This window comes from Psammomys obesus, unplaced genomic scaffold (genome assembly GCF_907164565.1).
Source record: "Psammomys obesus unplaced genomic scaffold, mPsaObe1.curated_primary_1811, whole genome shotgun sequence".
NCBI classification, from domain to species: domain Eukaryota; kingdom Metazoa; phylum Chordata; class Mammalia; order Rodentia; family Muridae; genus Psammomys; species Psammomys obesus.
The window spans coordinates 23,153,972-23,173,760 of record NW_026592510.1 but is presented as its reverse complement, the minus strand read 5'-3'; the positions used below and the strand labels follow the sequence as shown (position 1 = coordinate 23,173,760).

The 19,789-nt window shown below is 41.0% G+C and overlaps 1 protein-coding gene across 1 annotated transcript in view; it reads left to right on the top strand.

The window, feature by feature from the left end:
- Lpxn (leupaxin) overlaps window positions 1-16,650 on the top strand; it is a 33,888-nt gene extending 17,238 nt beyond the window's left edge. The window contains exons 5-10 of the mRNA XM_055613902.1: window positions 931-1,030; window positions 8,613-8,780; window positions 9,507-9,680; window positions 9,789-9,870; window positions 15,286-15,434; window positions 15,775-16,650. Coding sequence (XP_055469877.1) covers window positions 931-1,030; window positions 8,613-8,780; window positions 9,507-9,680; window positions 9,789-9,870; window positions 15,286-15,434; window positions 15,775-16,044 — 943 coding nt within the window. The 3' untranslated portion in view covers window positions 16,045-16,650. The remainder of the gene's footprint in view (window positions 1-930; window positions 1,031-8,612; window positions 8,781-9,506; window positions 9,681-9,788; window positions 9,871-15,285; window positions 15,435-15,774) is intronic.
- The last annotated feature ends 3,139 nt before the right edge of the window (window positions 16,651-19,789 follow it).

The window sequence follows — 19,789 nt, the reverse complement described above, 5'->3', positions numbered from 1 at the left end:
TAATCTAATTTAACTTTGTACAATGTCCTATAGGCTCATCTATGTAGACTCAAAAATCAAGATCTCTTTCTTCTCTAAGATTGAACTATATTTTAGTGTCTATGTCATTCATTATAGTTTAACTTTGCTAAGTTGTTCGTTCAGCCACAGACAATTGAGTTATTTTCATATCTTGGCTATGTAAATAACATTGTGAGGGACATAGGATCACAGACTTCTTTACTGTGGGTCAATTTCATTTCCTTCACTGCAGAGGGACTACTGGGCCACATGGTAGTTTTATTTTTTGTTTCTTTAGGAGCCTTCATATTGTTTCTCCTTGTGACTACCAACCTGCATACCACTGGCAGTCTACGTTGGTTCAGTTTCTCTACACCTTTGGTAGCATTTGCCTCATGGTGTAATGGGTATGAAGTAGTATCTCATAGTAATATTGGTTTGCATTTTTCTGATAATTGAGGTTGAGCACCTTTTTTGTACACCCGATGACTGCTAGTCACCTTTAGAGGAATGTTTATTCAGGCTTCTTGGTTACCTTTAAAACTTTTCATTGTGTGTAACTTATAGTTTTGATTTTTTATTAAAATGCTTTAATTGGATTTATAGCTCTATTCTGAGGTCTCCGACTCTAGTAATTGGAAGATATGTCCAATACTTTTCTTCATACACTTGAGAACAAATAGGTTATTTATTTATTTATTTATTTATTTATTTATTTATTTATTTATTTATTTATTTAGGTGGCTAAAGAAAGAGATACACAATGTAGAATGGCCTTACTAAAAGATTTAGAGTAGCAGCCGTATTTAAAATATTTCTTGTCTCTTTTTTTTTAGACTCATATCAAATAGGTTAATAGGTAAAATTGCATCCTTTGATATGTTATGTGTGACTTAACATTTATTTGAGTTTTTTTTCTTTTATCTGTAGTGAGGTCCAAGAGCCAAAAGAACCAGTACCACCTTCTAAAACCTCAGCAGCAGCTCAGTTGGATGAGCTCATGGCCCACCTAAGTGAAATGCAGAGCAAGGTGAGTACAGTCTGGATGATGAGGTCTCTTGGTTCCAGAGAGCCACCAGGTTAGCTTGGAACTAGTCAGTTATCATCCCCTGCTTGGGAACTGTAAGGTGGTATTCACTTTCCTAGACTACATTTAATTCAGTGGAGAAACTCATTTGGGCATGAAAGATAACATAATGAAGGCAGCAGGCCTTGATTTGGAGGAGCTTGGAGTGTTTTTTGGTACAGCCAGTCATAAAACTCGCAATATTTTGAGAATTAGAAGGCTTGTGATTTTTCCAAAGTGAGTGGAGCAAAGCCGAGAGATTTTGAAAGCTTGAGCAGATTTTATCAGAGCAGTTGTGATGGGAGTCAGAAAGGACACTAAAGAATAGCTGAGGCCAGGACACATAATGATCAGAGTTGGAGAGAGCCGGGAAGGCAGTCTGCCCCAAAGGTGTGAGGATGCAGAAGGGCTTTTAAAGACACATTCCTTAGCAGGGCAAAAGGGCCAGTGGGCACACTGGGACAGAGCAAGGAGGCCAAAGTAGGAAGGATGAGTTCTAACCCATACTGAGATAAAATCTGCTCTTTGTTCTTGTCTGTAGAGTGAAAATGGCAAACACATGCATCCTGGCAGGAAGCAGAGACCAGATAAACAGTCTTAAGCATTTATCAAGGAAATAGATCTAGAATTCTTTTTTTTTTTTCTTTTTTCTTTTTTTTTTTTTTTTTGAGACAGGATCTCTTTGTGTAGCCTTGGCTATCCGGACTCACTTTGTAGACCACGCTGGCCTCAAACTTAGAGATCCTCCTGTCTCTGCCTCCCTGACTGCTGGGATCACAGGCGTACGCCACCATGCCCTGATTAGATTTCTAAATACAGAGAACCTAACCATTTAAAATCTGATTGGAAGTTAAAATGCATACCAATGAAATCTGTCTGAAATGTTTAAGGCGTACTGTTAAAATGTATGATAGAGGAGGGAAGGCACAAGGCAGGAGATTCCCAATATCCCACTCAGTGCCTAACACACAGTAACACACAATTGTTGCAGGGAAAGATGAATAGTGTCACAGAAAAGGTCCTCTGATACTAATACTCTAATAGGTATGATACTCTAATACTCAACAATTAGCTAATGTCTACACTTACGTTGAAAGAATTGTGCTGCATACTTGATGATGCTAGAAAAACAATCATATTAGGAAATTTATACTGTGTTTTCTCCTTGATTTAAAGTGTATCTTGGTGTGTTTAAATTTTAACTTAAAATATGTGTTTTAAAAATAACACATATACATTGTACAAAATGTACAAAAATATTTACAGCAAACTCTTTCCACATTATTTGTCCTGCATTGTCTCATTCTGCCCCCTGCAGGTCATCAGAAAATACTGCATCTTACATATATGTCTAGAAGTATTTGGGAAAATGCAAGTATTTTGGAATAGATACCTCTCAAAAAAACTAATTCTGTTATATAAAGGGGAGGAAATAATCTGTTTAATAATTAATTTTTAATTAATTAAATTGTTTATTCACTTTACATCCTGTTCACAGCTCCGTTCTTCCTCTCTTCCCAGTCCTATTCTGCCTCCCTCTCCCCCCTATTTCTTCTCCCCTTCTTCCCAGAAAAGAGGATCCCCAACCCCCACCCCTGAACATTGAGTCACATGAGTCACATCAGGACTGAGCACATCCTCTTCCCCTGTGGCCTGGCTAGGCACTCCTGTGAAGGGGAAGTAATCCAAAAGCAGGCAACAGAATCCTTGTCAGAGATAGCCCCGGCTTCCCTTACTAGGGAACCCACACGAAGCCTGAGCTGCCCATTAGCTACACCTTTGTGAAGGCCTAGGTCCAGTCCATGCATAGTCTTTGGTTGGTGCTTCAGTTTCCACATGCTCCTCTGGGCATTGGTTAGTTGGCTCTGTTGGTTTTCTTGTGGGGTTCCTATCCCCTTCAGGTCCTTCCATTCTTTCTCCCAGCATTTCCACAAGATCCCTGGAGCTCGGCCCCATGCTTGGCTGCAAGTCCCAGCATCTGTCTAGATCCTCTGCTGGCTGGAGCTTCTCAGAAGACATAGTCAAGTTAGGCTCCTGTCTGCAAGCATAGCAAAGCATCATTAATAGTGTCAGGGGCTGGCTGTCTACTGTGGGGTGGGTCTCAGGTTGGGCCAGTCATTGGTTGGGCATTCCCTCACTCTCTGATCCCTCTTTATCCCTGTATTTCTTGTAAGCAGGGTGATTTTTGGATCAAAGGTTTGTGGGTGGGTTGTTGTTCCCTCCCCTTCACTGGGAGTCCTGCCTGGCTAGAAGGTGGTCACTTCAGTCTCCACATCTTCCCCTGCTAGGAGCTAGAGTTATACCCATGTCCTCCAAGGGGCTTACCATGTGGAAGGCCCCCAGCTTGACAGAGATGTGCTGTCTGTCTCCCTTCTTGTTCCCCCCCTCTTACCTCCCAACCCCTTTCTCCTCACATCTTATCCCCACTCTTGTTTCCCTCCCTATTCTATCTCCTGCCCAGTTCTCTCTCTTCATCTACTTCCAATGTCTATTCTACTTCCCCCTTAGGGTGACATTCTGGCAGAACTCTCTTGGGCCCTCCTCACTACTTAGCTTCTTTGGGCCTATAGATTTTAGTATGGTTAACTTGTACAATAGGTCTAATATCTGCTTATAAGTAAGTATGTAGCATGTGTGTCTTTCTGGATCTGGGTTACCTCACTCAGGATGATCCTTTCTAGTTCCATCCATTTGTCTGTAAATTTCATGGTTTCCTTGTTTTTAATAGCTGAGTAGTATTCCATTGTGTAAATGTACCACAATTTCCTTATCTATTCTTTAGTTGAGGGAAATCTAGGTTGTTTTCAGTTTCTGGCTATTATAAATAAACCCGCTATGAACATGGCTGAGCAAGTGTCCTTGTCGTGTAGAGGAGCTTCTTTTTGGTATATGCCTGGAAAGAGTATAGCTGGATCTTGAGGTAGAACTATTCCCAATTTTCTGAGAAAGGGCCAACTTGATTTCCAGAGAGATTGTACAAGTTTGCACTCCCACCATCAATGGAGGAGTGTTCTCTTTTCTCCACATCCTCTCTAGCATGTGTTGTCACTTGAGTTTTTGATTTTAGTTATTCTGACTGGTGTAAGATGGAATCTTAGAGTTGTTTTCATTTGCATTTCTTTGATAACTAAGGGCATTGAGCATTTCTTTAAGTGTGTCTTAGCCATTTGAGATTCCTCTGCTGTGAATTCTCAGTTTAGCTCTGTACCCCATTTTTAATTGAATTATTTGAATGTTGGTGTTTAATTTATTAAGTTCTTTGTATATTTTGGATATTAGCCCTCTGTCCGATGTAGGGTTGGTAAAGATCTTTTTCTAATCTGTGGGCTGCCATTTTGTTCTGTTGTCAGTGTTCTTTTATTTATAGAAGCTTTTCAGTTTCATGAGGTCCCATTTACTGATTGTTGATCTCAGAGACCGTGCTGTTGGTGTTCTATTCAGGAAGTTTCTCCTGTACCAATGAATTCTAAACTTTTCCCCGTTTTGTCTTCTAATAGATTTAGAATATGTTTTTATGTAAAGGTCTTTGATCCACTTGGGCTTGAGTTTTGTGCAGGGTGATAAATGTGGATCTACTTGCATTTTTCTACATGCAGACATCCAGTTAGACCAACACCATTTGTTAAGGATACTTTCTTTATTCCATTGTATGGTTTTGGCTTCTTTGTCGAAAATCAAGTGCCTGTAGGAGTGTGGGTTTATTTCTGGGTCTTCAATTTGGTTCTATTGATCAACCTACTGATTTCTATGCCAACACCATGTAGTTTTTGTTACTATTGCTCTGTAGTATAGTTTGAAATCAGGGATGTTGATACTGCCAAAAGTTCCTTTATTGTACAGAATTATTCTTTGCTATCATGGGTCTTTTATTTTTTCATATGAAGTTCATGGTTGCTCTTTCAAGTTCTGTAAAGAATTGTGTTGGAATTTTGATTGGATTTGCACTGAATCTGTAGATGGCTTTTGGTAGGATGGCCATTTTTTATTATGTTAATCCTACAGGATCAGTTTTTCAGAGAGAACTGATTAAAGAGTGGTAGAGTAATGTGAGGCTATTCCAGGCAGTGAAGATTGAATCTCTATATGTCCGAAAGCAGATATTAGCAGAACCATTAAGGAGAATATTGGAAGCCTACCTGCTCCAATAAGAAGGCTTTTCATTGTGAAATAGAAAATGAGATTCAGAAGACAAAACGAGGGCAGCTGCATGCGAAGCTTTTTAAAATTGAATTTTATTTATATCTTTATTTATTACAATGTATTCACTTTGTATCCCTACTGCAGCCCCCTCCCTCCTCTCCTCCCAGCCCCATTCACCCTTTCTCTTCCCCCCTAGGCCCTTTCCCTAGTCCGTTGATAGGGGAGGACCTCATCACCTTCTATCTGACACTAGCTTATCAGGTCTCATCAAGGCTGGCTGCATCATCTTCCTCTGTGGCCTGGCAAGGCTGCACCCCCCAGGGGGAGGTGATCTAAGAGCAGGCCACTGAGTTCATGTCAGAGACAGCCCCTGTACCCTTTATTGGGGAACTCATTTGGGAACTGAGCAGCCAATGGGCTTCCATTGAACAGGGGGTCTAGGTCCTCTCCATGCATGGTTCTTAGTTGGAGTATCAGTCTCTGCAGGGACCCCTGGCCCAGGTATTTTGGCTCTGTTGTTCTCCTTGTGGAGTTCCTGTCCCCTTCAGGCCTTTCTATCTCTCTCTTTTTCCATAAAGATTCTGGCACTCTGCCTGAAGTTTGGCTATGAGTCTCAGTGTCTCCTTCGATACCCTGGTGGGTGGAGTCTTTCAGAGTACAATGGAAAAAAAGATAGCATCTTCAACAAATGGTGAATGTCTTCATGTAGACATTCTGGATATCTACATGTAGAAAAATGCAAATAGACCCATATTTATTGCACTGCACAAAGTTAAAGTCCAAGTGGGTTGCTTTTAATATATGTTTGATGATAAAAAATTTTGATGGGAAGAAATTGGAGAGATACTGTATCTATCCGATCAGTTAAACATTAGGTAGGTAGATGCAGCCCATGATGGAAAGGACATGAAATGGTGAAGGAAAAAGTAGGCTCTCTCTCTCTCGCTCTCTCTGTGTGTGTGTGTGTCTGGATTGAATGATTTATAACAATTAGTTTGGATCTGCATTTGAATAAATCCAATCTATTGAAAATCCCACTACTACCTTCTCTCTTAACTGGTCTTATATATCACACAAACCATTACAAAGTATTCCTGCACGCCTGCTCCCCTTATTCTCAGATTTGCTGCCCTTTGGCCACACTCATGATTTTGGCATATTCAAATCAAAGTTCTGCCATAAAGGACCTGGACAATCTTTGCTTTTCCACACACTCTTCTGTGTGTTCAGTCTTAGTCTGTTTGATCTGGCCCTGTTGATCTTGTAACTTTTCTTCTAATATGCCAAGAGGTTTTATTTCTCTGGCCTTCTCTCTCTTTGGACTGACAGTCTCATGAATGTCAGTATTTCTGAGTTCTTGAGTTCCTGTGTTCAAGTATCACTTGTTCAGAGGCACTTCTTTAATCAGTTTGCACTGACCAGACTCTACCCCATCGCATCTCTCTCTTATATAATGTACAACTTTTCTTTATCCCACATGCAGCATATGTTTATTACCTGCCACTCATGGAATGAAAATTCCATGAGGCTAGAAACTTGATATGTTTTATATACTGCTTCATAACAATTTCCTAGGATACTGACTGGAACAAATTAGGTGCTTGGCAATAAAAAAATGAATAAAAGGAAGAGAGAATTATGTTTTTTTTACCTGGGGCCACTATAAATGCTACTCAGTGCACTCAATTTTATGTCAAACAGAAGATTTACAAATAAATGACAAATGGTCAGATTTCATTTTGCCCAAGGAATTTAGAATGAAATCAGAATAAAAGTGTTTTTATTGGTGTTCATGTTGGGTGTCTCCAGCACCTTGAAAAAAGGTTGGAGAAGACAAGATCAGCCACCAGAGGTGAACTGTTAAGTTGTATAGAAGATGTCAAAAAGAATAGAGGTGCTTGGTTAAAGTCACCCCAAAGTACTTTATGTTATTAGTGGCTATTGTGAAGGGTGTTATTTCCCTAATTTCCTTCTCGGCCCTTTTGGCTTGGGTATAAGTGAAGTATCCCAGGAGCAGAAAGACACACATGGTGTATACTTGGTATATACTCACTTATATAGTAAGATAAACATACTGAAATATGTGCACCTAAAGAAGATAAACAAGGAGAGCAACAGAACCAAAAAATTTGAACACAGGGGTCTTCCCAGAGACTCATACTCCAACCAAGTACCAGGCATGGAGATAACCTAGAACCCCTGCACAGATGTAGCCCGTGGCAGTTTAGTGTCCAAGTAGGTTACATAGTAATGGGAAGAGGGACTACCTCTGACATAATCTGATTGGCCTGCTGTTTGATCACCTCCCCCTGAGGGGGGAACAGCCTTACCAGGCCACAGAAGATGACATTGCAGCCACTCCTGATGAGATCTGATAGATTAAGATCAGAAGGAAGGAGAGGAGGACCTCCCTTATCAGTGGACTTGGGGAGGGGCATGTGTGAAGAAGGGGGGAGGGTGGGGTTGGAAGGGGAGGAGGGAGGGGCTTGTGGGGGGATATAAAGTGAATAAAGTATAATTAATAAAATTAAAAATAAAAATAAAAAGCTCAAAATATGTTATATAAAACATTTAAATTAATAAATTAAATCCATCCCTGGATTAATCTATCAACAACAACAAAAAAAGAAGATAAACAAGAAAGAGGACCCGGAGTAAGATGCTCAATCCTCACTTAGAAAGACAAATGGGGTGGACATGGGAAGTATGAGAAAACAAGTAACAGGACAGGAGCCTACTGCAGAGGGCTTCTGAAATACTCTACCTAGCAGTCTATCAAAGCAGATTCGGAGACTCATAACCAAACCTTCGGCAGAGGGCAGGGAATCATGCGATAAGAGGGGGAGTTAGTATGATCGGGAGAGGACAGGAGCTTCACAAGGACAAAATATATCAGGGCACAGGGGTCTTCTATGAGATTGTTTCTCCAACCAAGGACCATGTATGGATATAACCTAGAACTCCTGCTCGGACATAGCCCATGGTAGCTCAGTATCCAAGTGGGTTTCTCTAATAAGGGGAACAGGAACTATTTCTGACATGAACACAGTGGCTGGCTCCTTTACCTCCCACTCTCCCCCAAGAGAGGAACAGTCTTGCTAGGCCACAGATGAGGACATGGCAGCCAGTCCTGAAGATACCTGATAAGCTAGGATCAGATGGAAGGGGAGGAGGACCTCCTCTAGCAGTGGACTTGGAAAGGGACAGGGAGGAGATGAGGGAGGGAGGGAGGGTGGGACTGGGAGGGAATGAAGGAGGGAGGTATGGCTGGGATACAAAGTAAATAATCTGGGATTGATATAAAAATAAAAATTAACATAAAATCATACAAACACACACACACACACACAAAAGAATAAACGTGCACACAGGCTGATTTGTCTTTGTGGTTCTTTGCTTGTCCCAGGTTTCAGTGGAAGCAGATGCCAGCAGCAAACACTTGCCAGATAAAAAGGATCATAAGACATCCCTGGACTCAATGCTTGGGGGTTTGGAACAAGAACTACAAGATCTTGGGATTGCCACAGTACCCAAGGGTCACTGTGCTTCCTGCAAGAAGCCAATTGCTGGGAAGGTGGGGTGATGCAGCGTGTCTGTGTCTATGTGTGTCCAATGATGTCTCTTTCTCTTTATGCTGTAAGATGTTGTAGCACTTGTTACCAGTCACTGACTGCTTACAGTAATTTGGACACTGAGCTAAGTGCTTTGTAAGTATTTAATAGTTGAATAACCTTTTAAGGAGGTTTTATTATCAGACCTTTTTCAAAAACAAGGAAGTCAAGAGCTCAGAGACACTGGCTGTCTAGTCCGAGGTTTAGTAAGCAAGAAGCAAAGGGGACATTTGAGTCTGTATACCTTCCCAGCTTGAATTCCTGATCCTTTTTGTTCACTTCTGTTACTGAGACGATGTTATTCGCTGCTCCCTTTCTTCAGACATTTCTGCACTGAAATTTACTCACTGCAATCTCAGCTGATTGTAACTTAAAGTTAGATGTACTGAGACTTACTCTGAGTCATTATCATCAAATCCATGGTTCAGGGCTTTCTGTTCTCACTCTGGAAGGATTAGAGGCACGCTACTCAGAGCTGAGGAGTATATCTGCTTGGCTTCTTGATCAGTCAGGATGTCCCTTCCCTTTTACTTACCCTTTAAGCATGGTCACAGAGGGCCTTAGTGCAACCAAAGTCTGGGCCTTGTTATCGTATAACTCAGGAGGTGCGGTCTACATGGAATGCAGCATGCAGAGTGTCCTCTCGAGGTACTCTGCTGCACTGCCATGTCAGGCCCTGATATCCGCAGGTGATCCATGCTCTGGGACAGTCCTGGCACCCAGAGCACTTTGTCTGTACTCACTGCAAGGAGGAGATTGGTTCCAGTCCCTTCTTTGAACGGAGTGGCCTGGCCTACTGCTCCAAGGACTACCACCACCTTTTCTCTCCACGCTGTGCCTACTGCGCTGCCCCCATCATGGATGTAAGTAACTCCCCACCCCGCCAGCTTTTGTCTGATCACACATTAAGAACCCTGGGCATGCTACAACCCCAAAGCCTTCTAATACCTCTCTGTGTGTCCTGTTTCCAGAAAGTGTTGACAGCAATGAACCAGACATGGCACCCAGAGCACTTCTTCTGCTCTCACTGTGGAGAGGTGTTTGGTGCAGAAGGTAGGAAGGGAGGGTACAACCAACTGCAAGGGAGATAGATGAGAAGGCCAACAGCATTGTTACTTGGGGACTGCTGTCTGCTGAATTTTGGGTTTCAGCATTGCCACTTACAAGCCCATTTTATGCCTAGACGTCCTCTCTTTACCTTTCCCTAATATTACTAATTGTTGTTTATATTGATTTTTTTTTTAAATTAAAGAAGTGAAAATTCATGACTTAAAAGTAGACTGTTGCCTCAGCTGATAACTGGGTAGGTGTCGCACTTGCTGCACAGATATGAAGAAGACCTGAGTTTGAATCTCTAGAACCTGCTTAAAAGGTAGGCCTGGTAGTACATGTTCATGACATCAGTATGCCAGCCAGGGGTGTGAGGTAGAGACAGGAGAATCCTTGGAAGCTCGAAGCCAGCCAGCCTCATGCACATAGTGCGAAGAGAAGAGACTGTCTCAAACACAGAGAGGACTGCCACCAGGGGCTTTCATGACCTCTATGCATGAATCACGGCACTTGCATGCTTGTATTCACACAAACATGCCAACACCTCCGCCCCCCACAATGGGTCACTATTACTTATAGGGTATGAACCCACGTTTTCCTTGGAGTTAACATTTGAATTCCTTTCCTCTAGCTTACTTTTCACTATACTAACCACTAATTTACCTGACAGGACTGTGAAATGCTTTTTGAAACAATCAGCTGTATCCGCTAATAAGTCGGTTCCATTTTATTTTATTGGGTTGTTTGGCAAGAGAGGCAAACCCTCCTGCTCCAACCTTAAATACTTTCTGTCTTTCTGCTAAGCAGCAGTTATTCGGATCCTTCTCCCCAAATTACCCCTGGAAACTCCAGTTACTACCTTCCTTTTTCTGGACCCCATTTCTTTTTAATCTGAATGTGTTCTTTGATAACTCCCTGCATGTATAATGAACATCCTGATAACTATAACCTTCCTCCCTAATCTTCCTTCTGCCGCATTTGGCCCCCTTCCTTCTGACAAGTGCCCTTTCCAAGCTGATGACTTCTTGTTGTTGATTTGAGAGTTTTTTGTTTTGTTTTTTTTTGGTTTGGTTTTTGAGACCCACTGAGCTTCAGCAGGCGGGAGAGTTTGGGCAGGGCAGATGCAGCAGCAGGGAAGGCTTCACTTGCCAGCTTTTGTTAATTGCCTTTTCTCTTCCCAGTGGAGAACTTGACCTATGTCTTGGGTATGCTAGAGTGCCCAGAGTCTCTATGTATTGTTTCAGGTAATCCCTGTGTTTTGTTACCAGATGGAGCAGCTGACCTTCCAATGGCTTTTCAGACTTTGAGCCAATTCTGTCATAAACTTGAGGAGTACTTTGCATTCAGTTCTTGGGAGGTCTCATGCTGAGGACCCCAACAGTGAAAGTGGATGTTCCTTTCAGTCTTAGTTCTTAGTTCTGTCGAGTTAGAGACCACTTCTGTAATTCATTTTATGTAAATACAAGCATCTGCTCCTTTTATGATTCAGACAATTCCTTACATGTCTTTATTCTGTTACGGCCCTTGAGTTGCCAGAACATAGAATTCTATGGGAATTACATTAATATATAGTGGGAACTATTTGCACTTATGGTTTTTAAGACTGGATTCAGCTTCCATAATTGAGAGGTTTTCATTAAGAATTTATTCTTATTTTTTATATTATACAAATTTTATTGCAATTTTATTTTATGTGTGAATGTGAGCATGCCATGTGGAGGTTGGAAGACAAGCGTGAGTTAGTTCTCTTCTGCCATGTGGGCCCAGTGATTGAATACAGGTCCTTGCGCTTGGCCGTAAGTTCCTCTACCCATGAACCATCTCAGCAGCCTATTTTATCTTTCCTTATGTGACCTGTTTTTAACTGTTTGCAAGGTTTTTTTGTCTGAATTGTCTTGACACCCCCCCACCTCTTTTCCTTTTGTTTTGTTTTTGGAGCAGAGTGTCATGTAGTAGCTCAGGCTGGCTTCAGACTTACTCTGTAGGTGATGAGGACTCCAGATCCTCTTCTCTTCACTTCCCAAGGGCACACACACATGTGGACGCTGGAGGACAGCCTTAGGATTATTCCTCAGCCACCTTTATTTATTTATTTATTTATCTACTTATTTATTTATTTATTTATTTATTTATTTATTTATTTATTTATTTATTTGAGATAAGGTCCAAAGCTTGGCTAAGTAAGGTAGGTTGTGTGTCTATTGAGCCCAAGATACCACCTGTCTGTCTCTGTTTCCCAGTTCTGGGATTACAAATGTGTGTCACGACGTCACCATGCTTACTTTATCTGTTTATGTGTTTGGTGGGTTCTGGGGCTCTAACTGAGTTCCTTGTCTTGTGTTTACAAAGTAAGCACTTTATTGACTGACACACCTGTCCTAAAGTCTAACTAGAAGGCTGAAGGGATGGGATTCGAATTCAGGTTTCCTTTCTGTAAGTTCCACATCATACTTTGGCTAACAGATTCTAGCTGCTCTTTGGCTAACACTTAGTTCTTCTCCTGTTGCTAGATTACATTACTTTCTCAGTACCGAGTTGATGTACTTTACTGGACAACAGAGCCATATACAGTAGGACTGACACAATGTAGTAACAAATAACAAAGTTCTTTAAAGTGATTTGCTCTTCATTTGCGCTTGTTTAATGCACTTAATAAATCATTAGGTCTTTCATTTCTATATTGTACTTTAATTAAGCAATGTTCTAAATCATACTAAAGTGTGTCATATTTGCATAATTGGTAACAATAGAAATAGGAGAATAAATCAGAGTATATTAATAAATAGCCATTAAACGAATCCTGTTTATTGCAGAACACTTTCCTCCAACCGTAACAGCCATTATCTTCATCTGAGCAGGGGTGGCTATTTCTATGAGACATAGTTGGGCTTGTTGATTGTTGATATTCCTTCATCAAAAGAGGGCCTAAGGAGAATCACTCCCTGGCCAGCTGAAGGTGATCCTGATCTAGTGGTACGTGATCTCATGTTCTTGGGAGGTGATAGGATACACAAGGTTAGAGGACACACATGAGGTTAGTGGAAGAGGGATTTCCACCTATGCCGCTATAGGGAAGTTCTTATTTACATTCAAGAAAGTTTCTGGTGGTGTGACTGCTCTGGGGTGACACACCTTCTGTAAACCCAGCAAACTCAGTAATTACGCTAAGTTGGACTTCAGTGGAACTGGACTTTGGTTTATCATTGATGACCTATAAGGAGAGGGTGGACAGCACTATCTATTGGTATTTATGATGTAGAAGTTGCCTAGAAACATGTTAAAAGCATATTTGAAGTGCAGCCATCATTTCATTACAAAAGAAAAATGCCCAACTCTTAAGATGACTGCAAAGCATACCTAGTTTCATTGTTCTTGAGTGGGGCTCCTGATTGGGTCATTATGAGTTGAAATAAGCATGATCTTACACTGAAAACATCTATTAATGGAGGCACCCAGCAAAGGGGCTATTTATTAGTTAGAAACTCCTTTTGGGTTCCAGTTCTATTTTTTTTTTTTTTCTGGCTTTCTCGTAAGTGGATCTTGTGCCGTATGGTCAGTCCATTAATTAGCTAGCATCCTGACTTTTATTCCAAGCTGCATAGTCACATACAGAGTTTCAATAATAACAGTTTAACCATGGAATCTCATGGGAAATTAAATCCATTTACATTCTTAGCTCAGAGAATTCCTCTGAGTTTCTAGATGCATTGGTACTAGCTTCCTTCCTAGGGGACTATGTCCTCAGTGTCTCCGTCTTTCTTTTTAATTGTTCATTACCAGGGGCCATGCAGGTGCTCTGTAATTTCCCCTGTGGCTGAGAGTCATATTGGAGTGAAAACACCCTCCCCTCTCTGAAGTACTTTAATTGTCAGTGTCTCTCATTCATTCTCTTGAGGTAATTGGACCCAGAGAGAGCTTCAGGGACAGTAATGCTGAAACTTTCTCAATTTATTGTGTTACTAAGTGTTACGATACTGTGGATTGCTTTGATTCTCCTCCAGAGACTTACTGAGGTTGAGACAGAGGCTCTCTCTACCTGCTGTCTTACTCTGGAGACCACCTGCTCTGAAGATTTCTAAATGGGGGTCATACCTAGGTTAGGTATCTTGTCTTGTAGTTTTCTTAATAAATACCAACTTATCTCACTTGGGGGCATATTAAAAATGTAAAATCTTCAGTACCATCTCAGACACAGTGAAAAAAAAAAAACTGGCCATGTGGCAGGGGGCGTATCTAATCAATCTGCATTCTAATACATTCTCAGGTGAGTGAAGCATTGAGAAGTTAAAAAAAATTCTGTTACACAAAACTAGGAAGATGCCCGTAGGTGGTTTTTTTTTTTTTTGTTGTTGTTGTTGTTTTGTTTTGTTTTTTTGTTTTTTCCTTAAGTGGTGAGGGGTTTGACATTCTGTTTCTTTTAAACAGTCTAGAACTATTTTGAATGGATCAGAAAAGAAAAAGATAAAAAGTAAAGTGAGCTCTGAGTCTGTGGGGTTCACAGGAATAGCATGGGATAGGAATGAAATTACTAGTTTGGATCTTAGATCCATAGATCTTATAATCTTGTCCACTCACCCATTTTGTTAAAACAAAGCATAACTGAGTGCAGCAAGCTGCAACCGACAGTGACAGGAGCTGAGGGCAGAAGCAGCAGCTGTGTGATTTGGGACACAATCCTGACATCCTATTACAGTTTTGTGATCTAGCTATATGATCACAGGACATCTAGAATGTTTATTGAGTAGGCGGCTTGAGCAGTCCACGGAACATACTGTGTTGCATGCCATTAGGCTGGTGACGCATAGGGTGGGTTCTCATGTTTACACAGGTTTGGTGAGGATAGTCACACTTAGATGACCTTTCCGTTCCCACAGAAAGGTCAAGTTTAGGATACATTGAAATCAGGGGATAGATGTGAATTTTATCTCCTCCATTGACTAGTTAGTTATGAGAAACTTATCAAAGACAGTTACGATTTAGAATTATTTTGTTTTAAAATATTTTAAATATGGGACTGGGTAATGGTAGCAAGACCAATGGTATCTAGTTTAGTGGGAGATGGCAGACCATAATGATGATTTAAGATAAGTAAGTGCTATAAAGACAGTGAAGACAGATGAATTGACAGAGAAGGGCTGGACTGACGCCTCTGAGAAGATGACCATTTTAGCTGAGTCACAAGGTGTATCAATGTCAGGAGTAGAACTTCAGGCCAAGGGAACACTTTGTATTAAGGTATTAAGGAGAAATAGCCCTTAATACTTAGACTAGGACCCAGAATCAATGCTGAAAGACACCCACGTTATCTTGTTTTTGAACACGGGGACACTGAGGTTGGGAGAGGTTACAAAATTGACCTTATGACTGCTTCTAATGTAGCCTTAAAGGACTACAAATCTTTGATTTTTATCTTTTCAGGCTTTCACGAGAAGGATAAGAAGCCATATTGCCGAAAGGATTTCTTAGCCATGTTTTCACCCAAGTGTGGTGGCTGCAACCGCCCAGTGTTGGAAAACTACCTTTCAGCCATGGACACTGTCTGGCACCCAGAGTGCTTTGTCTGTGGGGTATGTATGCTCAGTTAGATTCTGTTCTAGGAAAAATAGAAGAGTATTCTTCCCTGAGAGGATTAGCTGCTGCTTAATAACATGGTTTCTAGTCCAAGGAGAGGAATCTATGTTTTTGTTGTTGTTGTTGTTATTGTTTTTGTTTTAATAGTACACAGAACAGATCTTGGGCATTTGCTAGTCTGTTTTGAAATGTGTAATCTAGCCTTTGTTTGTCAAGGACCTGAGTGAAATCATACAACTGGTTGGTAACTGGCAGGAAATATGAAGGTGAACATTTCATTTGGTGGCATTATCTTTTGACTTTCATTTCCTTTGTCTGTGTTCACTCCACCCCCAGGACTGCTTCAGTAGTTTTTCTTCCGGCTCCTTCTTTGAACTGGATGGCCGTCCGTTCTGTGAACTCCATTACCATCAGCGCCGAGGGACCCTCTGCGGTGGCTGTGGGCAGCCCATCACTGGCCGCTGCATCAGTGCCATGGGGCATAAGTTCCATCCTGAGCACTTCGTGTGCACTTTCTGCCTGACTCAGCTGTCGAAAGGCATCTTCAGAGAGCAGAACAACAAGACCTACTGTCAAGTCTGCTTCAATAAGCTCTTTTCACAGTAGTTCCTCTTTGACTCACATCTATTTCATGTTGCTTGTAAAAGTGAAACCAAGTCAGGAAGGAGCACACTTTCTGTCCCCAGCCTTCTGCTCAGTGGGCTAATAGAGTGCAAACGATAACCAAATAAGGGAATTTCTAGATATTCTAGGCTTATAATCTTAATTTTGAAGATGATTCTCATTATGTTTTTAATTATGTATTTGCATGTAGATTTAGATCATGCTATCAAGACCCTCTGGAAGTATATTTTTCATGTGCACAATTCATTCCATCTCTGGTTTTCTCTTTCTCACTTTTCGCCTCTACTGATGTTCCATTCAGATCTTCAGATGTGGGCCCAGAGTCTGACTCACTCTTTGCTCTTAGGAGTCATGACACTACTTTTAAACCCTTAGTGTTTCTGCATTTTTCTTTTGAAGAGGAAGTATATTTTAACTGACATATGTGATGAATAAAGCAGCTTGTGGTTTGGTGACTCACTGTCATATTTGCTAGATAAACTTTTTGCTTACCATGTTATAGAACAGCATGAACTATTTTCAGTTAAATTGTACCCATTCTCTTACTTTCTTGCACACCCCCTTTTAAATCTGAGAAATTAAAATAGACTTTTTGTTTATAACTCTTCTCTTTAGTTTGGACTTTTAACCATTATATTTTTCAGATTTAAATCTTTTAATCATTATAAGGTATCAAGGTTTTGAGAATCTGTTTTCATTCATTTTGTTTATATAAAAAGACCTGGCTGTTCATTTAATACAAATTAATTTCAAAGTGAAAAATAAAGGATTTGTCTCCTTCATACTCGAAACTGCCTCAGGAAGATAAATGACAAATGCCTGTGCACAGCTTCTCTGAGGAAAAATGTGACAAAAGACTAAGTGATGGTCCTTTAGTTTGGACAGGAAAGCCAAGCCACAAACAGTACTTGTTTTTTCAAAATACTTTAAGTTAATTTATAGAAAACCTTACAAGTTACTGAAGAATCCTACTTTCTCAGATCCTGTTGGTTTGTTTTTTAAAGTTGTCTGCACATAAGTGAGGCACTCATGGGGGCTCTACTTTATTTTCTTTCCAAAATCTTAAAGATAATTAAATGCTTACTTTTCCTCTCTAAAGATTTATTATTTCTATAGAATTCTTCCTGCATGTGTGCCTGCACACCAGAAGAGGGCACCAGATCTTACTGTAGATGGTTGTGAGCCACCATATGGTTGTTAGGAATTGAACTCAGAACCTTTGGAAGAACAGCCAGTGTTCTTAACCTCTGAGCCATCTCTCCAGCCCTACTTATTTTTCTTATAGCAAAAAAGCACAGATTTTTAGCACCTTAGATTCTGAGATTACAGCAAAAACAAACAAACAAACAAACAAACAAACCTTTCACTGGAAGGTGCCACTCTCTTTAAAATACACTGAATGTGTAATTTTTAGATTGGTATGCGAATAGTACTTCTTTTGAGTGATTCTTACCAAGATTTATTATATGTCTCCTTTGCTAGGATGAATAAAAAGGGAGTTTTGAGAGTTAAAAAGTAGAGTTAATTCTATAAAATAGGGACATATGTGGGAGGCCACAGAGACATGGAGCCATCTGGCTTTCTGTCCTGTTTGGCTGCCTGAACATAGTACAAGAAGCAAAATATACTTTCAGCTTCTCCGTGTGTGTTTCACTCTGTCTTCACTGATGACATCATAGCAGTGTTTACGGTCACTTTGCCAAACTGAACTTGAAGTAGTAGTGCGAAAGAAGAAATGTTCATCTGCTGAATGTGTGTGGTTTTGTTTGAAGAACTGGCTCTTTTGAGATTTTTTTCACAATCCTAAATAGATGAGAAACAAAGGAGTGTTCGGCATCCCTAGCCATCAGGGAACTGCAATCAAAACTATTTTGAGATTCCATCCTACACACATTAGCATGGCTAAGATCAATAAAACAAGTGACAGCTCATGCTGGTGAGGACATGAAGTAGGAGAAGCTCTCCTACACGGGTGGTGAAACTACAAACTCATGAAGCCTCTATGGGATCAGAGTGGTGGCTCTTCAGAAAGACGGGGACCAATCTACTTTAAGATCCAGATAAACCACGTTTATTCTACCACAGAGACACTTGCTCAAGCATATTCATTGCAGCTCTATTCATAATAGCCAGGAACTGAGGACAACCTAAATGTCCCACCACAGAAGAATGCCTCCTGAGCACATGCCACTGAACTGCTGACAACACAGAGACAGCAGGTGGGGTTCTCTCGGGGCCCTGCTTTCCCATGCCTACACCACCAGGGCCTGTTCTTCTGAGTGCTAAATCTAGTGAGGTGCAGGGCCTGCTCCCCTACTCTCACACTCGCAGACCAGCTCTTCTATACTGCCAAGGAAAGGGGCGTGGCCATCTCTTCCATGCTCGACCATACTTTCAGGGCTGGTTCTTCTGTGCCCATACCACCCAGACCAACTCTATGAGCTACCTAGGTTCAGCGTCCACTCTGCCAAGTGCCATAGCCAGTGAGGGACAGGGCCAATTGTGTGCATCCCTTGATATAACTCCAGGAAGCAGCCCAGACCAGGAACATCTACATGACCTTTTGTGGTATTATGGGAAACATTGACACAGACCCAGGCTGCTATTGAAGGAGTCAGACATAACTCTCAGTGGGAGCATGGGCCAGAATGTCACCACCGCCTCAGGTGGCAGCACAGGACACTAAAATCAAGCTGTTCCTCACCACCTTCCATCTCTATTTTCTCCTCTCTTCATAGTGTACAAATGATTCCCTTCTTTTTCTTTCCCAGTTTTTCACCATATACTTACTTATCACAGTGTCTTCCCCCCACCCTCACTGCTTGGCCAGTGTTGGCCTCTAGGTGTCCTTTTCACATGCACTCCTGCCTGCCTCTGGGTGTCTTCAGCCCATGTACCTGCTGCCACATGGTGACTGACAGGACTCTGGGTTTCTTCAGCTTGTCAGTTGAGCTGTGGCAGCATGTGAGCCTTTTGCCTGTGGGTTTCTTTTTCACTTTTTTTCAGGACCCAGCTCCTGGGATGTTGCCACCTGTATTCAGGATCAGTCTTACTTTCTCAGTTAATCCTCTGAAATGTCCTAACAAACACTCCTGGTGGTTTCCCGCAATTTCCCATATGACTCTAAGTGAAGCTGATAATAAAAGCTGAACTTCACAGAAACCACATAACATTAACTTACATGTGTGGGACCTTTCTGGCCACAGGCTCTTGGATGATTGCATTTATTTATATATCTATATACCAAGACACGATGTGACCTTTATGGATACTGTTTCCATGGAATAGAGTAGAAATAGTTGAGGGCATGAACAAAACTGAAGGGAAAAAACGTGAGAGAAAGTGGACCAATTAATCATTGGTGGTAGAGGAACTATAATGAATTGGCACAGGTTTATATTAGGATAGGAAAAAGTTTTGAGAAATTCTGGGGAAGGACTGGGTAATATAAATACAAATTTTACACAAATTTGATAAAGTGAGTTGAGTGGAAGGCACAGGAAGTAGTTTCTATAGTAAGGTATAACATGTAGAAAAATGCAAATAGTTCAAATTTATTTCCCTGCACAAAAATAAAGTCCAAGTGGATCAAAGAAAAACCTCAACATAAAACCAGACACACTAAATCTGATAGAAGAAAAAGTGAAGAAGAGCCTTGAACTCATTGGAAAAGGATACAACTTCTTGAACAGAACAACAGCCCAGACTCTAAGATCAACAATTAATA